Here is a 21,910-nt window from a genome sequence, read left to right as displayed (position 1 = left end):
GCACTGGAGGAGGCAGCCTTGGCTGGGCTCTTGCTCTGGCCAGGCCTCCTGTCTCTGCTACCCCCACTCCTACCCCCACCAGGGCTGTTGCCCATCCTGGGGAGTGGTGACCCAGGGCCATGGGAAGCCATGGGCATACACACAGGTCAGATGTGCCCTCACAGCCTATGGGTGAGCCCTTGGCCTGTTGAGAGAGAGAGAGGCCCACTCAATGGCCTTTGCTCTCTCCTGCCTGGCTCTCGGACAGAGAGACCCCCAGGCTTTCCTCCATGGAGAAGGGAGGCCTCCTTGAGACCTGGTGACAGTGACAGTGACGGGGAGTAACCTGCTCTGGGAGGTGGAGTGAAGGTGGAGAAGGAATCCAGGGTGAGCTCAGGTATGCACAGCAACGCTTTTTCACCCCTTTCTTTATCCTTCGGTGCCCTCTCACCCCCTGCAAGCCTTTTCTCTGGAGGCCCTGAGGCTTGGCCCACCCTCCTGAGCCAATCATGGCAACTCCTAGAAGAGGTAGATCTTTGTGAGGTCACATTTCCGGGTCAGCGAATCCGTCCTCTCCTGATGCGGGTGGCCCCTCAGCACCAGAGGGTCCAAAGGGATGTGGATGTTAGAGGAGCAGCAGGCCTGCAGCCTGGTTCAGCCGTGTTGTGATCTCATGTCATTTAGTGTGCCCACAGTGTGCATGAGCGTGCGCGTGCACGCACAAGGACGAGACACAGAGCCAGGCACCATGTACTTTCTGTTCTCTGGGGGCGGCTGCTCCGGCCCCATCTGGTCACCCCCATTTATTTAAGAAAATCTGACACAGTGGTGGGTAGAACCCAAGAGAGAAGTGGGCTGTGGGCTGGGAGCGGTAGGGGAGATGCCCGGCTCCCTGCTGTCTTTGCCCATCCCCAGGTCCTCCACAGCATCCCCTGGTGCCCTCTCCCCCCTCCCACCAGATTCTGCTCCCTGGGGGGGATGGGTGGCTGCCCCTGCAGAGAGGAAGGAGTGGTCAGCAGAGCAGGAGGGGCCTCTAAGGCGCGTAGTGTTGTCCTCACTGTGGGCTCAGCAGGGGGATGGGGTCTCCCTGGGCCGCCCAGACCACAGTGTTGGGGCTTGGCTTGCTAGGGGCCAGCCCAGGGCTCCTCCCCATTTAGGCCCTTGCCCACAGCCCATGGGGACAGAGGAGGGAGTCCTGAGATCTCAGGAAGGTGCCTGCCTAGGCCCAAACAAGACCTCTCTGTAGGGCCAGCTCCCAGGTCCTGGGACGGGACTGGGGGGCACCTGGAAGCCAGCAGATGCTACAAATGTCTCCTCATCCCCCAATATTTTGTCCACAGCAAGATCCTCAGCAGGGTAGGCAGCCGCCGCCTCCCCACCCTGAAGGACAGAAATCCCTGAATAGTGGTTTGAGAAAAGTCTTTGTGCAGCTTGTGACACAAGACCCCCCCAGAAGCTCCCCCACACAGGGGGAAGACAGGGGACATGGGGGGCAGGGGCACAGTGTGGGCCCCCCTCACCCCAAGCTTGGCCTCCACGCCTCACTTTTGGGGCCGGGGGTCATCTAAGATTGGAGGAGGTTCAGAAAGGGTAGAACAAGGCCTGGGATCGCTTTCGTCCTAGCAAGCTCCTGAGGAAGGAGCCGTCCGCCTTCGGGGGCAGCATCGGGTACGGGGTGAGGTGGCAGGAAGGACCGCGTGGGGTAGGCGGCCACGGCCACCCAGCACAGAGCGAAGCTGCAGGGGCAGGGAGTACAAAATCCACTTCAGCCGGCCTGCATCAGTGTGAGCGGGGGTCCCAGCTGTGTCCCACACACAGCCCACCCCCCGGGGGGACGGCGCCTCTATGCCATCTCTTTGATTCTGCGCATATAATTGTGCAGGTCCGGGGGCGCAGTGGGCCGCGTGCTGCCTGCCACATCTGGGCAGCCCCAACCCAGGTCCTCTTCGTCCTCCTCATCGTCTTCCCCGGCAGGCACCGAGTCATAGGCCAGCTCCTCCGTGGGCAGCGTGGTGAAGGTGGTAAACTTGACCCGCTTGCGCTTGGAGGTGGGTGAGCTGGCAGGGTCCTCGGCCTGGTCCCGGGCCGAGCCGCCCGAGGAGCCGTCGCCCCGCCCGTGCACCTGGCTCTGCACGCTGGTCTGTGAGCTGCCGCTGCTGTGGTGGTCGCCGTGGCAGCAGGCGGGCACCGTCTCCAGCGGGTTGCCAGCGGGCGGCGACAGCTCCCCCTGCACCCGCAGCGGCTGCCCGTTGCCCAGGAACACCCAGTGGTGAGAGTGGTCCATGCTGGTCTGGCCCTCGGGCGGGATGCGCTTGTGCCGGTAGCGCAGCACGAAGACGATGCAGTTGATGAGGAAGACGAGGATAGCGAGGCAGAAGACGCCCAGCAGCGCGTACATGCCGATCTCCAGGTCCGTCAGCCCGCGGGGCATCTGCAGGAAGCCGGTGGGCAGCGGCAGGAAGTCTTCCGTGGGCGGCACCGCGGGGCTGGCGGTGCCCGGGCCTGGGGCCTCGGCTGCAGGCACCCCAGTGCCGGGTGGGCCGGCGCCCCGGGCCTCGTCCTCGCCCCCGCCGGGGCCCGGCTGGCTGGGCCCCGGGTAGTCATAAGTGGGGTCCTCCTCATCCCGCCCAAAGTGCACCCGCAGGCCCACGGGCGTCGTGGCCAGCACGCTCTTGCGCTTGGTTTTCTGGCAGGTCTCGGCGATGGTGAGCTCTGCGCGAAGCAGTTCCCCGGCCCCCTCGGCCTCCGCCACCACCAGCGGAAAGGCCCGGTCCTGGGTCACCGTGGCCACCCGCTCGTCCAGGCTGCTCACCAGCAGCCCGTAGTCCCGGGGGCTGTAGAGGGAGAGTGGGGCTGTGGTGCCATCGCTGTAGGAGAGCCAGAGGCTCAGGAGGGCTTCCTGGAGGAGGAGGAGGAGAAGGGGACAGGGGTTAGAGAGCTACTCCTGGCTGGCTTCACTGCTACATGCTGCGCAGATGCCAAGCTCTGTGAGGACAGACGCTGCGATAATCTGGCCCCCTGCTGAATTCCCAGCACTGGAACCTTGCCCAGCAGGTGGCAGGTGCTTAGAGACAGCTGTGGGAGCAGGAAGTCCTCCTCTGGAGGCTGGGGCAGGGTAAGGGGCACATTATGGCCTCATACTGCACCTTGCAGGTCCCTGTCTCCCCTTGATGAGCTGAAACGTATATCCTGCCTTACGGCCTACCTCGAGTCCGTTTTGCTGCAGGAGTAACCCCATTATCTCCATGCCTGACCTGGGGATCATCCTCATTAAACATGTGGAGGTTGAGGAGAACACATACCCCATCCAAGCCTTCTCCTCCGTTAAAACATTCTGAGAATTGCCCTCCCTGCAGATGAGGAAGCAGGGCCCCGAGAGGAGGGACTGGCCTGGGATCATGGAGCAAGTTAGGGGCAGGGGATTCTTGGGTCAGTGCTCGACACCTGCCTTCTTGCTCCCTGTGCTCCTGCCCGTCACCTCTCCACCGCTGTCCTGTAGCCTGTGTCCCGTTGTGTCGGGGGTGGGGGGAAGGCTGTAGTTGGGGCTCCAGAGATGGGTGAGGGTAATTCCTGGGCGGGGGGGTGGGCAGAGATGGTGATGGGCTTTCTGAGAATCCAGAAGGGGGAACCCTCAGCAGGAACATCTCGGGGTGGCAGATGCAAGGAGCGAGACCTTGGCCAGCCTCCCTGTGCAGATGGCAGGGGAATGGGGTGGGCCAGGTGTGAAGGGCACCACGGTAGATGGATCTCCCATTAAAGCCCTAATCTAGGGGCCTCATGGCAGAGGGACAAGCTCGAGTCCCCTTCTTCCTTCCACACCCCAAGCCCCCAGGTTGGCAAGCTGGGCATCTGGTTACCTGCTTGAGGAAGCTGAGGGTCTGTTGGGCAGCTGTGGTGGCCAGGATGGTGTGGCTGCTCCCTGGGCTGGGCCGCAGGGAGAGGGCCAGGCTGGCTACCACCTGGGCCTGCAGCTGTGTGATGCTGACTTTCTCCTCCGTCACCGTTAGCAGCGTTTCCCCGAGCACAGACTCCGTCAGTGGAGACACCACCTGAGGCAGAGTGGGACAGAGGTGGGCAAAGGCCAAGAGGGCAGCACTGCCAGGATTCCCAGCCAAGGAGGAGTCCGAGTGCTGCTGGAAAAGACACCTGGAACCGGGGGGAAGTGGGGGCAGGCTGGGAGGCAGGACTCTCGGGCTCTGCCTTAGGGCTGTACCTGGAAACCAGGATCCAGAGGCCAGGTGAGTTTCAGGGGCTCACGAGAGCCAGGCAGGAGCACGGATGAGAGAGGTGGGCAGATTTTAAGGTACACAGTAGCCCCACATAGTGATAAATAGCAACGGATGTTTGGCCTCAACGTCAGAGACACAAAAGGGAGTGGTGGGGTCGTGGCAGAGGAGAACTCGTCCTCATGCAGGGAGGGCACCAGTATTGACTCCAGCCAATGATTGCCGCGTGGGACTGTGGGCCCAGTGTTGCCAGATGCATGTTTTGCAAAACGAGAAATCTAGATTTTTTTTTAAAACTGAGACAGCTCCCCATGTTTCAATGTCGGATCAGTTGCTTTACAGATAAACACATCTGCAGGTAGATCCTAGCCAACCGTCACACAATTGACAATCTCTTAGGGGATGATTTCAACCCAGTTGTAGAGAAGGAGGGTCAGAGTTGAGTTCCTAGGTGCCCGGATTCCCTCTCCTGCCCCCTCTCCTCACCCACGCGTGCTCTCAGGGACGCGCCCTGAGCCATACAGAGGTGGTAAAGGTTGACAGGGTTTGCCTGTTCACCAAGGGGAAGTGGAAGGTGATCACCTCTGATGTCGGGATTTCAGGAAGGGGGAGGGTGGGGGAGGAGGAAGAGTGTGTTGTTTTGGGGGCCTGCTGGGGTTGACCCAGGAGGCTGAGGCCCTAGGAATCCTGTCCCAGGAACGTTCCTGTTCTCTGCCCACAGGTAACCAAGGCTACTGGCAGGGTCCCGTGCCTACCTTGAAGGGGGTGGTGCCGGGCTCCAGGCCCGCCAGCGTGCTGCTGTCCACCATGCGTGCCACTCGGGGGTCACCCACCCGCATAAAGTCGCTGACCAGGTCGGTGACCTCCACCAGCCAGTCCGGGCCCAGCATGGTGACCACCTGGTCGGTGCCCTCGGACGATGTCGTGTGGAACTGGGTGAAGACCTGTAGGGTGGCATGCTGGTACTGCAGGGTGCAGCCACGGCTCATGCTCTGGCGTCGCTCCTCTTCCTCCTCATCCTCATCCTCGCTCTCCCGGGCCGACCTGGGGTGGGAGGTGGAGTGGAGTGGGGGAGGCGGGGGTGGTCAGGACTCCTCACCTGCCTCTGAACTGCACAAGTCACTGTCTGCCCCGTGCCCCGCTGGCTCCTTCCCTGCTCCCCGAGAGCCTCCCCCCTGCCCCACTCCTTCTGTCTCTGCCAAGCTTGGAGCCAGGAGGCCCCAGTCCTCACTTTCCTAGGAAGGTATTTTCTGGACCCTCCTTCTCGGCCTCTGCGGGACTCCACCCAGGCCTGGGAATAGGTGGTGCTGAAGGCTGGCAGGGGCTCTTTTTCAGCGCTAAGCCTGCGCGCGGCCTTGTTTTGGGCTCTAAACTGGAGCAAAGGCGCTCCCTGTTACGGAGGGCCAGAACGCTTGGTGGCCTGGGTTCCTCCTGCTTATCGCAAAACCTCAGTGGAGAGAGGTAAACTGAGGCAAGCACTGGTAAGCGCAGGGGAGCCAGGACTTGATGACTTGGGAAATTTGGCCTATCCAGACTGCCAAAGATGCTAAAACTAGGAGATCCACAGTCAGGAAAGCATGCTCTAGAGAGAGAGTGTGTCAAGGACGTGGCTAGTGCTTTGCTCCTGCTTGTAGAAGGATGGAGCACCCAGAACATCCCTTCACAGAGGGCTCGCAGGTGATGTGTTACCGCATCCTCACAACCACGCTGAGGTAAGTATTAACGTGCCCACTTTGCAGTTGAAGGAACAGGGGCACAGAGAGGCTGTGTAGGTCGTCTAAGGTTGCCCAGCTAGTAAACAGCAGTCAAGATTGAAACCCAGGATGTCTGGCTTCAGAGGTCACTGCGCCCTTGTTACTCAAAGCTGGTCCTCCCCGAGCTAGTCCCAGTGCAGAATCACAGGCCCCCTCCCAGACCCACTGGATCAGAATCTGCACTTTAACAGGCTCCTCAGATGATTCTTATGCACTTTCAAGTCTGAGAGGCTCTGATCTACATGGCCTGGCTGTTCCTAAACTCTATAGAATGGACTGCGCCCAGCTCTCCCTTGGCCGCCTGCTTCTCCTCCGGCCCAGCCCCTCCTCTCTTAGTTGCCCACCTCTCTTCCTCTCTCTGGCTTTTCTCTCCAGCAGCAATGAGGGGTGTGTGAAGTACATGCCCCAGAGATGCACAGTCAGGTGTGTGAGGTGCCCCCCAGCCAGGGAGGCTTGTGTGAGTCGCTGTACGCCTGGGCTGATGGGCTCACGAGTGTACCCCTGCTATGCACAGGCCGAGTACATGTGTCTGGGTGTGTGTGCTCCTGCACTGCTGTGTCTGCTCCATCTTGTCTGTGGCCTGGCTACTCTCTCACTCTGTCTCCCCAGCCAATTCCTTTCACCCATTCTTGAAGACTTGGTCAGGAGTCACCTCTTCCAGGAAGCCTGTCTTGGCTTGTCTTGGAGGGGAGGTAGTTCTCTCCTATGTGCCACTTGATCTCCTGCACACACGTGTCCACCATGTCCTGTGGCATGTACAGGACAGTTTCTGCTGGATCCAGAGCTTGGCTGGGTCGGGCACCAGCCACCACACCCACCCCATGTCTCAAGCACCCATCAGTGTCTGGCACACAGTAGTTGCTCAATAAAAGTGTGCTGACTGCATAACCGACCTGCAGGTGTATACCTAGGGCCTTACACACATACGTGGACCAGACTATGTGCCAGGGCTGTGTCCACCTGTGAGTATCCTGAGGAAGGGCTGTACCTCCGGTCGGGCAGGATAGGTACCCTCCAGCCCTTCACTTGGCTGAGGCGTGCATCCGAGAGTTCGATGTGCAGGGGCAGCTTGGGGACCCAGACTGTCATTTCCAGAGGGGCATTGAGGATGTCATAGCGGAAGGTGACCCTGGCGTTCATGGACCCACGAGACTCCTTTCCACTCACAAACACGTAGTCGCAGCTGCTGGATACCTGGGGATGGGAAGGGAGGTTGGTTGGCATGTCTTGCCTACAGGGCATCCTGTGGGCTGACAAGGAGGAACAAGGTGGGGGAAGGCACCAAATTTACTTCCTCTGGGAGGTGTCCACTTCGGGTGTCTCTGTTCCCATTATTTCTTCACAGATCATCTCCCAGTGGCTATGAGGGGACGTTTTGCTCCCTGGCAGGGAGCCAGCATGCACCTGCTCTTACCCGAGGCTGCTTCTGGTGTGCCAGACCACATCCCCCAGGCTGGCTCCCCTTCCCAGCGTGACTGCCTGTGCTCTGGCATAGGTGTCTTTCGGTAGGGTCCTCTGTAGTACAGAGGGGCACGTCCTGAACCCATGACTCTTCCGTGGCCCATCTGGCCCTGTGGCCCCAGGAAAATAAGCAGCTGCTTCATTTCAGGTGAGGGGACCCTTCTGGCCAGGGGGTGGAGGTGGGGGATGGGGAGAGGAAAAACCAGGACAGACTGGTGGATGGTGGCCACCAGTGGGTGCAGCTTTTATAAATGCCCACTGAGACACCAACTTATGTTCCTAAAGTTTCCTGGGATGGGCACGTGCTTGCTGAACACATCTTGGTGGATACCTGGGCCAGTACTCAGGACAGATGTAAGTGGGTGTATCCGTCAAGTATGTCCAGTATGGACCTGGCACACTCAGGACTGAATCTCGTGTGCAGTGCATTTAGGTGTTCCTGTTGGTACATGCCCATGGGTGCACACCCTCGCATTGGGAGGGTCTAATCACGCAGCTGGCGGGCTTCTGACATTCTGCAGGCTCTGGTAGGGAGCAGGGAGGGTGCCCGGGCTGTGGCTCATCTCTGTTGATCCCCTAGCTGTTCCCAAACTCCTGCTAGTCCCCTTAATCTTCTCAGATGGGGATGGTAGGACGTGGGGCAGCAGCCCTGCCAGAAATGCTCATTTCCCACTTCAGAAGGCAGAGAATTCTATCTGAAGGCTGGCAAATTCCATTCAGAGTGTTGGCAAACTCCATAAAGAACCTGAGTGCATTTCATTGAGAATGGAAACAAATTCTAGTTAGGATCTTTGCAAATTCCCTTTGGTATCTAAGCAGTCGAGACTTTGTTCTGGTCCACTCTGTGGCCGGGATGGGGGGAGCCTGGGGGGCAGAGGCCGGTGCTGGATGAGGGTGTTTGAGAGCAGGTCCATTTTTTTTCCTGTCCCAGCCTGCCAGCCCTGGAAAGCCCCAGGGGCCGATGGGGGTGTGGTACCAAGCCATCTGCTCTGGCTCACGTGGGGGGCATTCTTCCTGGGTGGGGGGTGGATGAGGCGAGGCTCCAGCTCCCAGGACCTGGAGGGATCTGGGGCAGAGTGTGGAGAGAGAGAGAGCGTGCACACTCCAGGCTAGCCCCAGCTAGAGGGAGAAGGACACCCACGGCCCATTCCTCCTGCTCTCCTTCAGGCTGAGCTATTTACAGGCATAGGGAACAGATTCCCTTGTCTGATCATCTGATTTTGGCACCTGCTGGAGGCCGGCCTGATAAACAGCTCACCCACCACACCGACACCAGGGCTGCCACACTCCTGCATCACCACCCACCCCACTACCCAAAGGGGCAATTCTGGAGGCCCTCCTGGGGTGGGGGCAAACTGGGTCATTTGAGTCACACTGATGTCCTGTTTGTTGGGCCATGAGGACCTGGGGCCCAGAGGGGGTCTCTGGGGAGGAGATCTAGGAGGGACCTTCAGGAGTTGGTGGATTTGGGGTGTGTGTGCCCTGAGCAGGTCCTTCCTTATACGATCTTCATGACTGGCCCAATCACATGCTTCTGGGGTTTCCTCTCTGAGTGGAATCTCCTCCATTTGGGCACCAGCAGCTAGGGTCAGAGCATGTCCTTGAGGGGCCCCCTCTCCACCCATGTTGCCTTGCCTGGTGTCTTTCCAGGCAGGGGCTCAATAATCACTTGCTGCATTGGATTGAGCTCAGGCTGTCAACACTGCCTTCTCCCCAGTGCCTGCCTAAGGGTCTCATGTTCCTGCAGGAAGCCCTCCAGGACCAGCAGTACCTGGGGCTTCTCCTCACGCCACCTAGGCTAGCTGCAGGATGCCTGAAGCTTATTCTATCCACCGCCCCCCCCCCACACACACACAATTTGTTCTCTTCCTGCTTACCACAGGGAGCTGCCTGGGATGCGAATTCCCCTCTGGCTTGGGGTTCCCCCCACCCCCAAAGGTCTGAGGCCTTCTTCCCAGGGTCCCTGTCTCCAGGAAGCCCACCTTGATGATGTCCTCATTGTCAGATTCGCATTCCACCAAGGCAGAGACATCTAGGACGAGGCCAGTCACCTCGATGGCGATGACCTTGACAGGGATGGCCACCGTCCTGCCAGTCAGGATAGCAGTGTTGATAATCTCCGTGTCCTGCAGGGAGGGTGGGGCCCTGCTGAGCTGGGGTGCTGGTGGTCCTCCGCTCTCCCCGGACACAGCAGCCGAGGCCTGGGCTTCTGGCTGCCCTACCCCTCAGGTGAACGGCCTTCCCCCCGGGGACACCTGCACTCATGTGCAGACAGGTGCATCCGCCCAGTTTCACTCATCTTCTCAGATGCTGTGCTTGCTCGGCCTCCTGTAGGCTTCTGCCTCTACCTCAGTCGGCTGCGAGGAAACAGCCCTGCCCCAGTGCCCCATCATCTTCTCTCGACACCTCGCAGGCCCCTCAGCACTCACAGAGTCACATACAGCACATCTGCCTGGCCATTCCAGGTGCCCCTGGCCTGGCCCAAAGTCCCTCTGGCCATGTGAGGTGCCCTGGGATGGTCTCATGTTTGCCTGACATTCCAGGCACCCTGGGGCTGTTCACAGAAGATCATTCTAGCCTTACCACCCCCTGCCCCTAGGCACTCTTCCTAAATCCAGTGCACCTTAGACCCAAACTACTCACATTGCCATCGTCACAGCTTTGCCCATGTGTCCCCTGCCTAGAGCACCCTCCTCACCTTCTCTGATTCTATGAGCCCTTCCTTCCAAGCGCATCCTTCAGGATTCAACTGCATGGTCACCTCCTCCAAGAAACTCCTCTGAGTGGCCTTTCCATGGGTGACTTCTCCCATCTCTGTCCCCCTGAGCATCTGCTGTCTTACTCCAGCCCAGGCACAGAGTACAGCCTGCCTCCACACACTCACGCACACACACACCTATACCCAAAGGCACACCTGGGTGCAGGAGGCACTCATGCACTTGGGCGCATGCACTGATCCATACACATGCACAGCTGGGCACATGCCTGTCACACACATGCACCTACGACAGACATATGCACCCACCGACCCAGTCGCCTCTCCTGCTCACCATGGCTAGGGGCAGGATGGCTTGTACATCCCGCTGGATGACGGTCAGCTCTGTGACCGCCCGCTCCAGGTCAGGCAGGGCGCTGTGGCCGCGGTAGTCAATGTGCCACATGATCCTCCGCTTGACCGACTGGCTGGTAAAGTTCTCCATCTCAAAGTCCAGCTGCAGGATCTCCAGGGGCCCCTGGCCTTCCCTGCAGGGTCGGGGCAGGACGCAGAGCCCAGGAGGAAGGGCAGGGAGTATCTCAGGAGCCCTGAAATCCCTGGTGGGGACCCCAGCCCTCCTTGGCAGCCTGCCTACTGGGGCCTTTTGAGGCTTCTCCAGCCACCCGAGGTGCCCCAACCTGGACCTCAGAGTCCCCACAATCTGAGCCCCAGCCCTTCTGCCAGCCTGGCCTCCTCCATCATGAAACCCCCCCACCCCTTCTAGTTGCTGTCCTGCAACAAGGTGGACAGAGGTGCCACCTCGGCTTACCAGGGGGGCAGGGGAGTGCCCTGGGCCCAGGCCACATCCACGGTGGCTGTCGAATGCTTTGCCCCGGTCAGCAGCTCCGAGGTCACGTGCCACTGGCCACTCCGTGACTTGGTGCCCAGAAGGGTCACACCCTTCTTGGCCTTCACCCTGGGACAAAATGGGAGGAAGAGGAGGGAGAGGGTCAGCCTAGGGCCCAGTGGTTGCCCGCCTGGCCACCCCCCTGGGCTGAGGCTAAGAGTAGGGGGAACGGGTGAGTGAATCACCCCAAGTTTTAGACCTAGTGCTTGAGATGAACCTGGGGAATCTGGTATCATGTAGCTGAAATCTCTGACCCTTAGTGGAGGCTACACTTGCTTCTACCATATCTCTCTGCCAAGTTTTATCAAAGCTCTACTTGCGTACCTCAATGACAGGGGACTCACTACTGCACACATCCCATTCTATTCTCAGAAAGCCCCTAAGGACCAGAAGCCCCTTTCCTTTTTTTTTTTTTTTTTTTTTCCAGAAGCCCCATTCCTATATTTAGCTGAAATGTCATGGGTTCTGCTGGGGAAGGAGAGAACAGCTGTCCTTCATCTCAATTGTAAGAGTTCTTCAGACAGTAGGAAGGGAGCAGGTGTTCCCTGAGTCCTCTCTTTGTACAGGCCTAAAATCTCTAGTTTCTCCAGTTGTTACTTTTTGCCACAGTTTCAGGTCAGCCCTTGCAACTAGGGTTCAACCCTTGCAAGTAAGACTAGTCCCTCTCCTCTGGACACTGAACACACAGGCACTGCAGCCTATACACTTCAGCTGTGCTCTCATCCTGACTAAAGCAGAACGGTGACCACTTCCTTAAGTTTACATGCTCTTCTCCTATTAATGTAGCCCAAGATCTGTGATGACTGATTTAAGTCATATTCACGTTCAGATATCAATCATTGAGTCAGGTCTTATCTCTTCCAGGAATATCTGAACTTTAAGGTGGTACACTCAGGAGAGAGGGCAATACTTAACTCAAAGAAATTGGAGGCTAATGGTGATGTTTTGGGTCCTCTGCATAATGCCGGGGGTAAGGGGAATGTTTTGGTGGGGCCTTTGAGACGACTTAAGGCATTTCTGAATTTGTGAACTGTATCCTGTTCAGGGTGTAGACAAGGCTGGGACACCTGAGATTTTTTTTCCTCCCAACTCCAGGATGGGGCAAACGTCCTGACACATGGACAGACTCCTGCTCATCTTTTGGCTCCTAGCCAATGGGCTGCTCTCTGATCTCCATATCTTCTCTTTGATCTGGGTTTCCTCATCTGTGAAATGGGAGAGTTGTGCCAGCTAACGTCTAGGGCCCTTCCATCCCCATTCTGTCATTCTTGATACCTATGCTCATGAAAACTGACCCTTCTCCTTGGCCATTTCTTTTTCTTTTTTTCTCTTTTTAAGATTATTTATTTATTTATTTATTAGAGAGAGAGAGAGAGAGAGAGAGAGAGAAACAGGCAGAGGGAGAAGCAGGCCCCATGCAGGGAGCCGGAGGCGGGTCTCCATCCCGGGTCCCCAGGATCAAGCCCTGGGTGGAAGGCGGCGCTAAACCGCTGCGCCAGCCCCCGGGGCTTCCTTGGCCATCTCTGTGAGCTACAGAGGTCGGGCAGAACCTAGTGAGTACGGTGTCTTCCTGAGGTTGCTCAAGTGATGATTAGGAGGCTGGCCAGGCAGGTGTGGGGACACCCCTAGCGGGGCCGTGCTATGCATTTGACCTTGGACAGAAAGGCAGCGCCCTCGACCTCGACCCACAAGCCCCCCACCTGAGTGTGAAATGCTCCACGCTGGGGCCGGGGCCGGAGGGAGAGGAGGAGTTGGGGGCCAGGTAGAGGAGGATGCTGAGCACTTCCCCAGGCTTGAGGGGCCGATCAGGCAGGCGGATCATGAGGTTGCTGTCCAGCCGGTGCTCCTGCAGAGTCCTCCTGGGGGGCGGGCGGAACAGGCTGATGCTCCCGATGCGCAGCAGGGGGTGCTGGGTGGGGCTCTCGGCGCGGGCGCCCGCCCCCGGCCCGGCCCCCCGCCGGCCGCCCCCGCAGCCGCCCGAGGCGTCGGGGGCGTGGAGGGTGTAGTAGAGCTCCGCCTGCTGACTCTCCCCCGCCGCCTCGGGCTCCAGCGCGTCCGGAGGCTTGCGGCGGGCGGCGGGCGGCGCGGCGGGGGCCGGGGGCCCGAACCAGGCCAGGGGCAGCTCGGCCCGCACCAGGCAGGTGGCCAGGCCCCCGGCCAGGCGGCAGGAGCTCTTGACCTCGCGGGCGTCCCGGAAGGCGTGCAGGCGGACACAGGGCAGCCGCTCGGTGACGCCGAAGTCGTCCCAGTCGCGGCCGGCCACGTAGAAGAGCACCTGGGCCACGGGCTGCGAGGCGGGCACGCGGGCGCGGACGATGAAGGCGCGCACCTTCCAGTTGACGGTCAGGCGCTCGGGGATGTCCAGCGTGCTGGACGGCTGCAGCAGCTCCCGGCCCACCACCTGGCTGGTGCTGAACGGCCCCAGGGACACGTTGAGGACGGGCAGCTCCTTGGTCTGGAACACCACGAAGGGCTCGGAGCGCTGCAGGGAGCCGTTGGCGGCGGCGGGCGGCGGGGGCCGCGCGTCCCGCAGGAAGAAGGCCAGCCGGGTGCGCGACAGGCGGTAGCTGACCGGCAGCACCGGGCTGGCCTGCGGCCCCGGGGGGCTGGGGCTGGCCGGGTGCGAGCGGCCCGAGGCTGGGGACAGACAGAGCGAGAGCCCGGCGGGGTCAGCAGGGGCTGTGCTGGGACGGCAGGGCACCCCAGCCCCCGCCCCGCAGAGGGCAACCGCCCCAACCGGTGCTGGGGTGCCAACTGCCCTCACCATTGCCTCTTTTGGGTTAGGGTTAGGGTTAGGGTTAGGCGCCCACCGGTGCTGGGGTGGGGGGCAGAGCTGATACCAACGCAAAGCACTGAGGCTCTAAGGAGTCTTACCCCCCCTCCCACCACCACCGCCCTGCACCCTCATCTGTAAAATGAGGATAAAGTGGGGTTTCTGCCTCCAAGTGCAGTCATGAAGATTTACCAAGTAGTGTGCGGAAAGGGCTCAGAGTACACAGACTCTTGCCATTACAGCTTGCTCCGCGAGCATTAGCTTGTTTGATCCTCAGATGGATCCTCCCAGCTAGGCCGGCTGCCATCGCCATGGATTCAATCCATTTTCTATCAATTTCTCTTTTTTTGAGAGCCGATTCCTTACATCTTACAGGTAAAGGCGCAGAGTGCTTAAGCAATTTACCCAAGTCATGTGAGTGACGGGCGGCCAGCAATGAGATTCGAACCCCGGGGCCACCTGACCCTCAAAGCCAAGCCAGTTCCTTCTCCGGCTGCCTCAGATGGTGCAGAGATCTGTACCTATCCCATCCCCCCCCCACACAGCGCTCTGCTCCCTCCCCTCCCTGCACTATGCATACAAAGAATCCCCCCCCCCCAGCGCCCTGCTCCCTCCCCCCTTGCACTATGCATGCAAGGAATTTGACCCACCCCACAGTCTCACAAACCCTTCTTGGGACTGACATCTCTGGTCCCCACCCTACATCCCTGCAGGACCCTGCCAAATTCTTGCAATTCCACCTCTTGACTCTGTGCTGTGTCCCCAGAACCCTGCCCCAGTTCTGGCCTGGATCCCGTTGCTATGACAACGTCACAGGGCATGACTGGGTCTCCCCTCTCCCCTGAACCACTTCCTTGGCATCCCCTCCCCTCCACAGCAGCAGAGTGATTTGTTTGTCCTGGACGCGAATGGGCCCCTCACCGCCAGCTCACTCCTGTTGGACACTGTCAAGGAGTAGGAGGGACCACGATGTGGGGGTTCAAGGTTTGAGAAACAGTTCTGGATCTTCCTATGGACCCCCCTGTCGCTTCCCTCACCTTGAAAATCAGGATCATAATAATAGTGCTGCTCTGAAAAGGATGTTGCGCTGTCATTGTTCTGTTTTCGAGATTCAAATAAGAAAGCAGACCATAAATTGTGTGACACACTGCCAATGTCTGTTAAGTATTATGAGAGACTCTCCCCCTTCTGCTTACAAAACAAAATTCAAACTCAACCTTGAGCCTGAGTCCTCAGGGTCCTCTAAAATGCGGTTCAGGTTCCCCTTTCCCTAGGACTCCTCCTCCCAAGTCCCTGCTGCCAGCATAACTGGACAACTTCTGGCTTTAGCATTTGCCAACACTACCTTATCTCCCCTCCTTTGCTCATGCTGTGCCCTCTGAGTCAAAGTCTCTCCTAACTACAGGCATCCACATAGGAACCTGCCCCTGAGGTCCGGCTCCAATGCCACCTCCTCCAGGAAGCCCTCTAAGATATGACTCCCCAATTCCCGGGACTTTCCTTCTCTGAGGGGACCTCTCATCCTGTCTTGTCTGGAAGTTAGTTATCTGTGAGGCGGTGCACTGAGCAAGACTTTGACAAATCATGGTTGATTTACACTAGGTGATTTGCGGAGACCTGTGTCCCCAGGAGGAGACTCCTAATAACGCTATGGTGGTTACTTGCAGCTTATGCGTATTTATCATTTTATCACCATCAATGAAACCTTGACAGTTCTACAAACCTTTGCAGCCAATTCCTCTTAAAAGGAATGAACTAAAAATCCCCAGCTCTGGAGACTCCAGGGGCTCTGGTGTCTCCATCGTATTTTTAAAAAAATCTGTAGTTAAATTTCCTCATCCAAAAAGAGGCATTTGGCCTGGGGCAGGGCATAGGCCCTTGGGGTCAGTTGTTCTAAAAGGAGTGGCACCTGGTCTTAGGCATCTACTTGGGGGCTCTCTCTGAGTGGCCCTTAGGACCAGCTGGGGAAACTGGCCATGGGGGTGCTGCCCATGCTTTAACCACCAGATGGCTTCTTCCAATTCTCAGGAGAACTCTGTTCCTGGGTCACCTTCCTCACTAGATACTCTGTGTCCTGCAGGGTACGCTGGCTCCCAGTGGTGGGGGACAGATGGACAGCCAAGTCCAAGACGAGGACAGGAAGATATCCAGAGAGATGGGGAGAGCCTTCCTGGCTGGAACTGCTACCTTACAGTTCCCCCTGGAGTCCCTGAGGTTCCCTTGCCATCAGGGAGGGAGGAGATGGTGGGGATGCTGGCCCAAGTCATACCATGTTGGAGTCCAGGGTAACAGCTTGAGCCAGAGCAACCCACTGCTTTGGAAGCAGCGGGAAGCAGGCAAACAAAGATTTCAAGATTCTTCTCCCTGTGACACTTGCTTGGCAAGTCACTTCCCACTTTGGATCTTGGTTCCCACCAAGATTGGGGGATGGTGGGGAGCCCCGGTGGCGCATTGGTTTGGCGCCTGCCTTCAGCCCAAGGCATGATCCTGGGGTCCCGGGATCGAGTCCCACGTCGGGCTTCCTGCATGGAGCCTGCTTCTTTCTCTGCCTCTCTCTCTCTCTCTCTCTCTCTTTCTCTCTCTCTGAATAAATAAATAAATCTTAAAAAAAATAAAATAAATAAAATTGAGATGGTGACGTTGGCCCCCTCATGGGGATGTCCAGAGCAGTTAAGAGGTCAAGGGGGTGGCAAGTGGGGCGGGGGGTGGCTCTGCATGCTGGGATGTCCAGGGTTTGCGGGCACCAGGCCGACATGGGGAGGGGCCACCATGCTTGTCTCACTGGGGTTACAGAAGGGCAGCTGTTGGAGCTGGAAGTGCTCACTGTCCAGGCTGGGGTGGACAGGGTGGGGCCGCAGAAACCATCACCCCTGGGTCTGCCTTGCTTACCTTCCCCAGGAGATTCCAGAGGCTGCTAAGTGGCACTTAGCTCCCTTTGGCCCTCTCACTGTCCCAACCTCATGGAGGGCCATCTGGACCCCTAGGAGGAGGCACAGCAGGGGCAGGAGCCAGCAGATGGGCAGTAGCCCCAGGGGGGCAGGGAGGACAGGACTGGAGACTGTGTTTGCACATGCCCCTCTGCCCTCAGTAGATTTTGAATGAATGAGTGGAATTCTGGGAATGAGCTGCCCACCGCTGGCAGGGGTGCCATGTGGGGTATGAGTGCCTCTCCTGCAGTATCCAAGGGGAGACCAGGAGGCCACTAAGGGGCAGGGTTCCTGGCGCTGAGCAGCAGCCTTGCAGGCAAGGAGTCTGAGTTCCTGAAAGGGGGAGTGACTTATGTTAAGGGAACAGCTTGCTTTCAGAAAGGGAAGCCAGAAGAGACAGTATTAGGGTGCTACAATTTTTATATTTATGTCATCGTGACACACGACACCCCCTCCAGTCACCACCGTGAGTCATTCTATCCTCTGGGGCCCCGAGGCCTCCTCTGTGAGGGAGGCAAGTGTTTCTGAGCTTCCGGCACTAACCTCTGTTCTTCTGCTCACTTACTCCGGAGCCTAAAGGAAGTTGCTTGATTTCTCTGGGCCTCAGTTTCCCCAGGGATGTGGGAGAGGCCCTGGAAGTGTTCTGTGGAGGTGGGAGCTGGAGGGGAGGAAGCTGAGACCTGTGGAGTTGTGGGCTGACAGGTCAGGTTTTTAGGGACGCTCTGGGGGAAGGCGTGTGCACACTGTGCATGTGCTAACGTGTACGCTGGCCTGCATCTGGGGATGGAGCAGGACCCGCCCGGCCCTGGGAAGGAGGAGCTGCTGGAAGGTTTCCTGAAGGAGCTCCAGGAAAGAGCTCCTTTCCTGGGTGGATGGGGGAGGGGAAGAACTACACAGATCTGAGGTTAGGCAGGTCCAGGGGTGGAGGAAAGGTGCTGGGTGTCACTGGGGTGGGCATGACAGCCAGGACCCCCAACACAGGGGGAGCTGCTCCCCTGGGCTGGTGCATACCTGCCCACCGGGCCCAACACCAGACAGCCCACTGCAGCTCTGCAGATGTGGCTCTGAACCCCAGCCATGCTTCGCCCCTCAACCCGCTCCCCTTGTTTCCACAGAGCACTTGCCCTGCAGGCCCCCCTTCCTGCTCCTGTGTTCTGGCCCAACTCACCCTACAGACCAGGCTTTGCACTGTCTTCCCCTCAGTGGCCTTGGCTCCCCCACCCCCAGCAGAGGTTGGGCTCCCCACCACGTACCCAGCCTTGGGCCTCCTGAGGCATTTGGGCCCAGCCCTGCTGCCACCTTCTCATAGGAAGGGCTTCTCCACAGCCTCTCGGGTGCATGATGGGTGTTATGAGTTGAATTGTGACCCCCACCCCGATTCATATGTGAAAAACCTGACCTCAGAATGTGGCTGTGTTTGGAGAGAAAGAGTCTGCAAAGAGGTGATGAGGGTAAGATGAGGTAATTAGGGTGGACCCCAATCCAATACGACTGGTGGCCTTATACTTTTTTTTTTTTTTTTTAAGATTTTTATTTATTCATGAGAGACACAGAAAGAAAGGCAGAGACACGGGCAGAGGGAGAAGCAGGCTCCATGCAGGGAGCCTGATGCGGGACTAAATCCTGGGACCCTGGGATCATAACCTGAGCCAAAGGCAGACGCTCAACCCCTGAGCCACCAGGTGGCCCTGGTGTCCTTACGCGCAGAGGGGATGAAGACACGGACACACAGAGGGAAGGCCACGGGAAGCCTCAGGGAGAAGGCAACCATCTGTAAGGCAAGGAGAGAGACCGCAGCAGACAGGAGAAACCCACCCTGCCGACACTCTCGCCTTGGACTTCTAGCCTTCAGAACTGAGAAGCAAGTGTCTGTTGCTTCAGCCCTCCAGCCTGTGGTGCTTTGTGAGGGTAGCCCAAGCAGACTAACGCGGGGGATTGGCTATTTGTGCTGCTCACGGCCTCAGTTTCCCCAATCAAGAGTGGAGACACGGTACCAGGGGAAGGAGGTGGACTGAGATGGTGTGGGTTTTGTGTACAGGGATGATGATGGCGGCTGAGGCCCTCCCAGCCCCTTCCTGATGCTACACCCAGCATGTGACCCTTCCCGGCTGAGCTGAGCCAGCTCCTTCCCACAACCCCAGAAGGCACACCCCGCTCTTTACAGTGTGGTAACTAAGAATGGGGTGTCTGTGGATGCTCCAGCCTGCACTCCCAGCATCCTGGAATCCTCCCACCCCAGCCTCCCTGGGCACTGAATCTGCCCAGCTCCTCGGGGAGCATCGACCCGGGCCACTTCGGGGTTATGCTCAGCTGAGAGGTGGTGGCCCTTCATCCTTCCTTTCTTGTTCCAGAAAGAGACCGTGACATGAACAAAGGCTTCACTGGCTCTGGACCCACTAGCACCCAAGAAAAGACTTGCACAAGGCATGGGTGTGGGGTCCACTCATCCTTCCATGCCCAGCCCTGGCACTGCCTCCTCCTGAAGCACTGACCTCATGCCTCTCACCACAGCCACCTGGGTGGTGCTTTGCTGCTTCTTTGCTCCATCCAGCTTTGGATCTGACGGATCTGGAGCTTGGCCCTGGTGTCAGCATGACATGCAAATTGCTATTGAACTGTTTCATTAGTCACTTCTGTGAATGCCCCCCACAGGCAGGATGCTGACCCCCGTGCCCCTTCATCTGTGCGGAGATCTCTCAGGCCACTCCCAACACCAGCAGGCACATACTGGTTTCTGCTTTTGCCTTTCCATCTGGGCTGGGATATGGGCAGACGCTGGGTTTGGTCAGTCAGCTTTGCACACGTAAGGGGTGGCACACAGGAGGTGCTTCATGAATCTCAATTCTACCATCTTCTAAGGCTTGGGCACCTGCATGGGGACAGTGGCTGGACAGAGGCCCTCCCGTTTCATCTCAGGCTGGCTGTTCGGGTCTGGGAGCACAGTGGGGACCTCTCTGGCCACCCCCACAAAACCTTCCACTTTCTCTCCAGGCACACAGGCCAGCCCCGGCCCCCTCCCCGGCAAACCTATTGAAAATATAAATTAATCTCCATGGAGGCTACAGCCAGGCAGGCTGGGGATGGGGGTGCCTCTGGCCATCTCCCTGCTTCTAATCAAGATCAGATGCCTCCTGCTTCTACCTCTAATTGTCCCAAAATTAAAACTAATCGCTGGCAAATCAGAAAAAAAAGATTGTCATTAGCTTTGGTGAGTTTGAGACTGAGGGACACAGCAGAGTGTGCCAGCAGGGCCCGAGGGTGCTGGGCCGTGCTGGGAGCGGGCTTGGTTACTCACCTGTTTGTGTGTGTATGTGTGTGTGTGTGTGTGTGTGTGTGTGCAAGTGCCACACCAGATGTCAGCATTCGGGGATCCTTTAGCATTTGTTCCTGAGCCTGCCAGAATGTAAGAATCAGGAGGAGCAAACAAGAGTAAAGAGACTCTAAGGGTGGACCCAGGCTTAACACAATCGAAATTTCCAGGGGAGAGACCTGATGATCTGTATGTTTATAGAGCATCCCCGACACTGTTATCACAGTTTGGAAAACACAGTGCTAAAGCACGAAAAGTTGGGAGACACTGAAGGTTGTGACTGGTGTGATATAGTTTGGCAATGCTGACAGTGGATGATGACACACCCAGAGTCTAGAATAGTGCCTGGCACATACAAGTGCCAAATTGGTGAATGGATGAAAGAATGAATGAGAGGCAGCAATAGACATGGTTGCTGCAGGTGGCAAGCGTCCTATGGTCTGCATGTCCACTATCAAGAGGCCAGGGAGGGGCTTTGCACAGTGACCCCCACCCCACCCCCAGGTCAAACCTCTAGGCCCATAGCAGAGGTGGGCCTTTGGGGAAAACATCTCTGGCCCAGGAGAGCTCTAGGACAGGAAGAGGGCTCTGGTCAGGAGGAGGGGTGCCCGGATTTCAGTCCTGCTCTTCCTTGGCTAATGGGTAGATCTTACTGGGGCAAGCATGCCATGTCTCAGGCCCCATTTCCCCATCAGCAAAACCGGGAATCATCAACCAATATACCAGATACCATGGAGCGGGGTGCCAAAGTGGGAAAAACTTGTCTTAAGGAGGGTTTTTTTGTTTTTGTGTTTCATTATTTTTTTAAAAGATGCTATTTTTTTTTATTCATGAGAGACACAGAGAGAGGCAGAGACACAGGTAGAGGGAGAAGCAGGCTTCCTGCAGGGAGCCTGAAGCAGGACTCGATTCCAGGACCCTGGGATCATGCCCTGAGCCAAAGGCAGACACTCAACCACCGAGCCAGTCAGGTGCCCCTGTTTTTGTGTTTTAAATTAATGATATCAGTATTAGCAAGGGTTTTAAGAAATGGGGCATCTGCATACTCACTGTCAGAGGGTACATTAGACAATTTTCTAGAAAGCACATGAACTTGCCACTGTTCATGCTCCTTGCCCCAGGATCTCCCTTTTAGAAATCTCATGCATACACATCAGCTCAAAGATTTATGTAAGAAGATATTCACTGTGATGTTATGTTTATTAGCAAAAAATTAGAAACACCTAAATGTACAAAAGCAGGGTATGGTTAAATAAAAGCAAATGCATAAGAAGGGATGTGTGTAACCATTACAGATCTAGTTTTCAAAAAAAAATTTACTCAGATGGGAAAATGCTCACAAGATAGTTTGAATTAAACAAAGAAGGATATAAAACTCGCTGTATGGTATGATACCAATTTTACATAAAGAGATGTAGACACTGGGAGGAAAGACATCAAAATGCTAATGGTAGTTATATCTGGGGGGTGGGGATTATGGGTGATTGTTATTTCTTACTTTATGCTTTGATGTATTTTCCAGTTGTCTGCAATGAACATGTATTGCTTGTAAAATTAGAAAGAAAACAATAAATGTCATTAAAAACGAAGGAAAGTATTTGAAACTATTCCAAGATTTTTTAAAGGAAATTGGGGGAAAAAAGAAAAAGAAAAGGAAGAAAGAACCTTTTGTGTGGTTGGGGAGCCACACAGACTCATGCTCAAATCTCAGCTTTGACACTTCCTAGCTGTGTGACCTTCGGCAAGTTACTTAACCTCTCTGGGCCTCCATTTCCACACCTGTTAAATGAGGGTAATAGAGCCTATTTCATAATGTTGTCATGACTAAATAAGCAAATTGCTCATGCAGAGTCAGTGCTCAGTGTTCATTCATTTATT

General features: G+C 57.1%; 1 protein-coding gene across 1 annotated transcript in view; it reads right to left on the bottom strand.

Annotated features, from left to right (window-relative positions):
* Window positions 1–730: 730 nt before the first annotated feature.
* Window positions 731–21,910, bottom strand: part of TMEM132E (transmembrane protein 132E) — a 55,374-nt gene continuing 34,194 nt past the window's right edge. Inside the window, exons 2-9 of the mRNA XM_072779489.1 lie at window positions 12,723–13,659; window positions 10,945–11,091; window positions 10,471–10,663; window positions 9,403–9,546; window positions 6,948–7,153; window positions 4,961–5,249; window positions 3,837–4,028; window positions 731–2,878 (exon numbers count right to left, since the gene is read on the bottom strand). Coding sequence (XP_072635590.1) covers window positions 1,823–2,878; window positions 3,837–4,028; window positions 4,961–5,249; window positions 6,948–7,153; window positions 9,403–9,546; window positions 10,471–10,663; window positions 10,945–11,091; window positions 12,723–13,659 — 3,164 coding nt within the window. The 3' untranslated portion in view covers window positions 731–1,822. The remainder of the gene's footprint in view (window positions 2,879–3,836; window positions 4,029–4,960; window positions 5,250–6,947; window positions 7,154–9,402; window positions 9,547–10,470; window positions 10,664–10,944; window positions 11,092–12,722; window positions 13,660–21,910) is intronic.

The sequence above is a fragment of the Canis lupus genome, chromosome 16 (assembly GCF_048164855.1).
Source record: "Canis lupus baileyi chromosome 16, mCanLup2.hap1, whole genome shotgun sequence".
Taxonomy (NCBI): Eukaryota; Metazoa; Chordata; class Mammalia; order Carnivora; family Canidae; genus Canis; species Canis lupus.
This window is presented reverse-complemented; position numbering and strand designations above follow the sequence as displayed.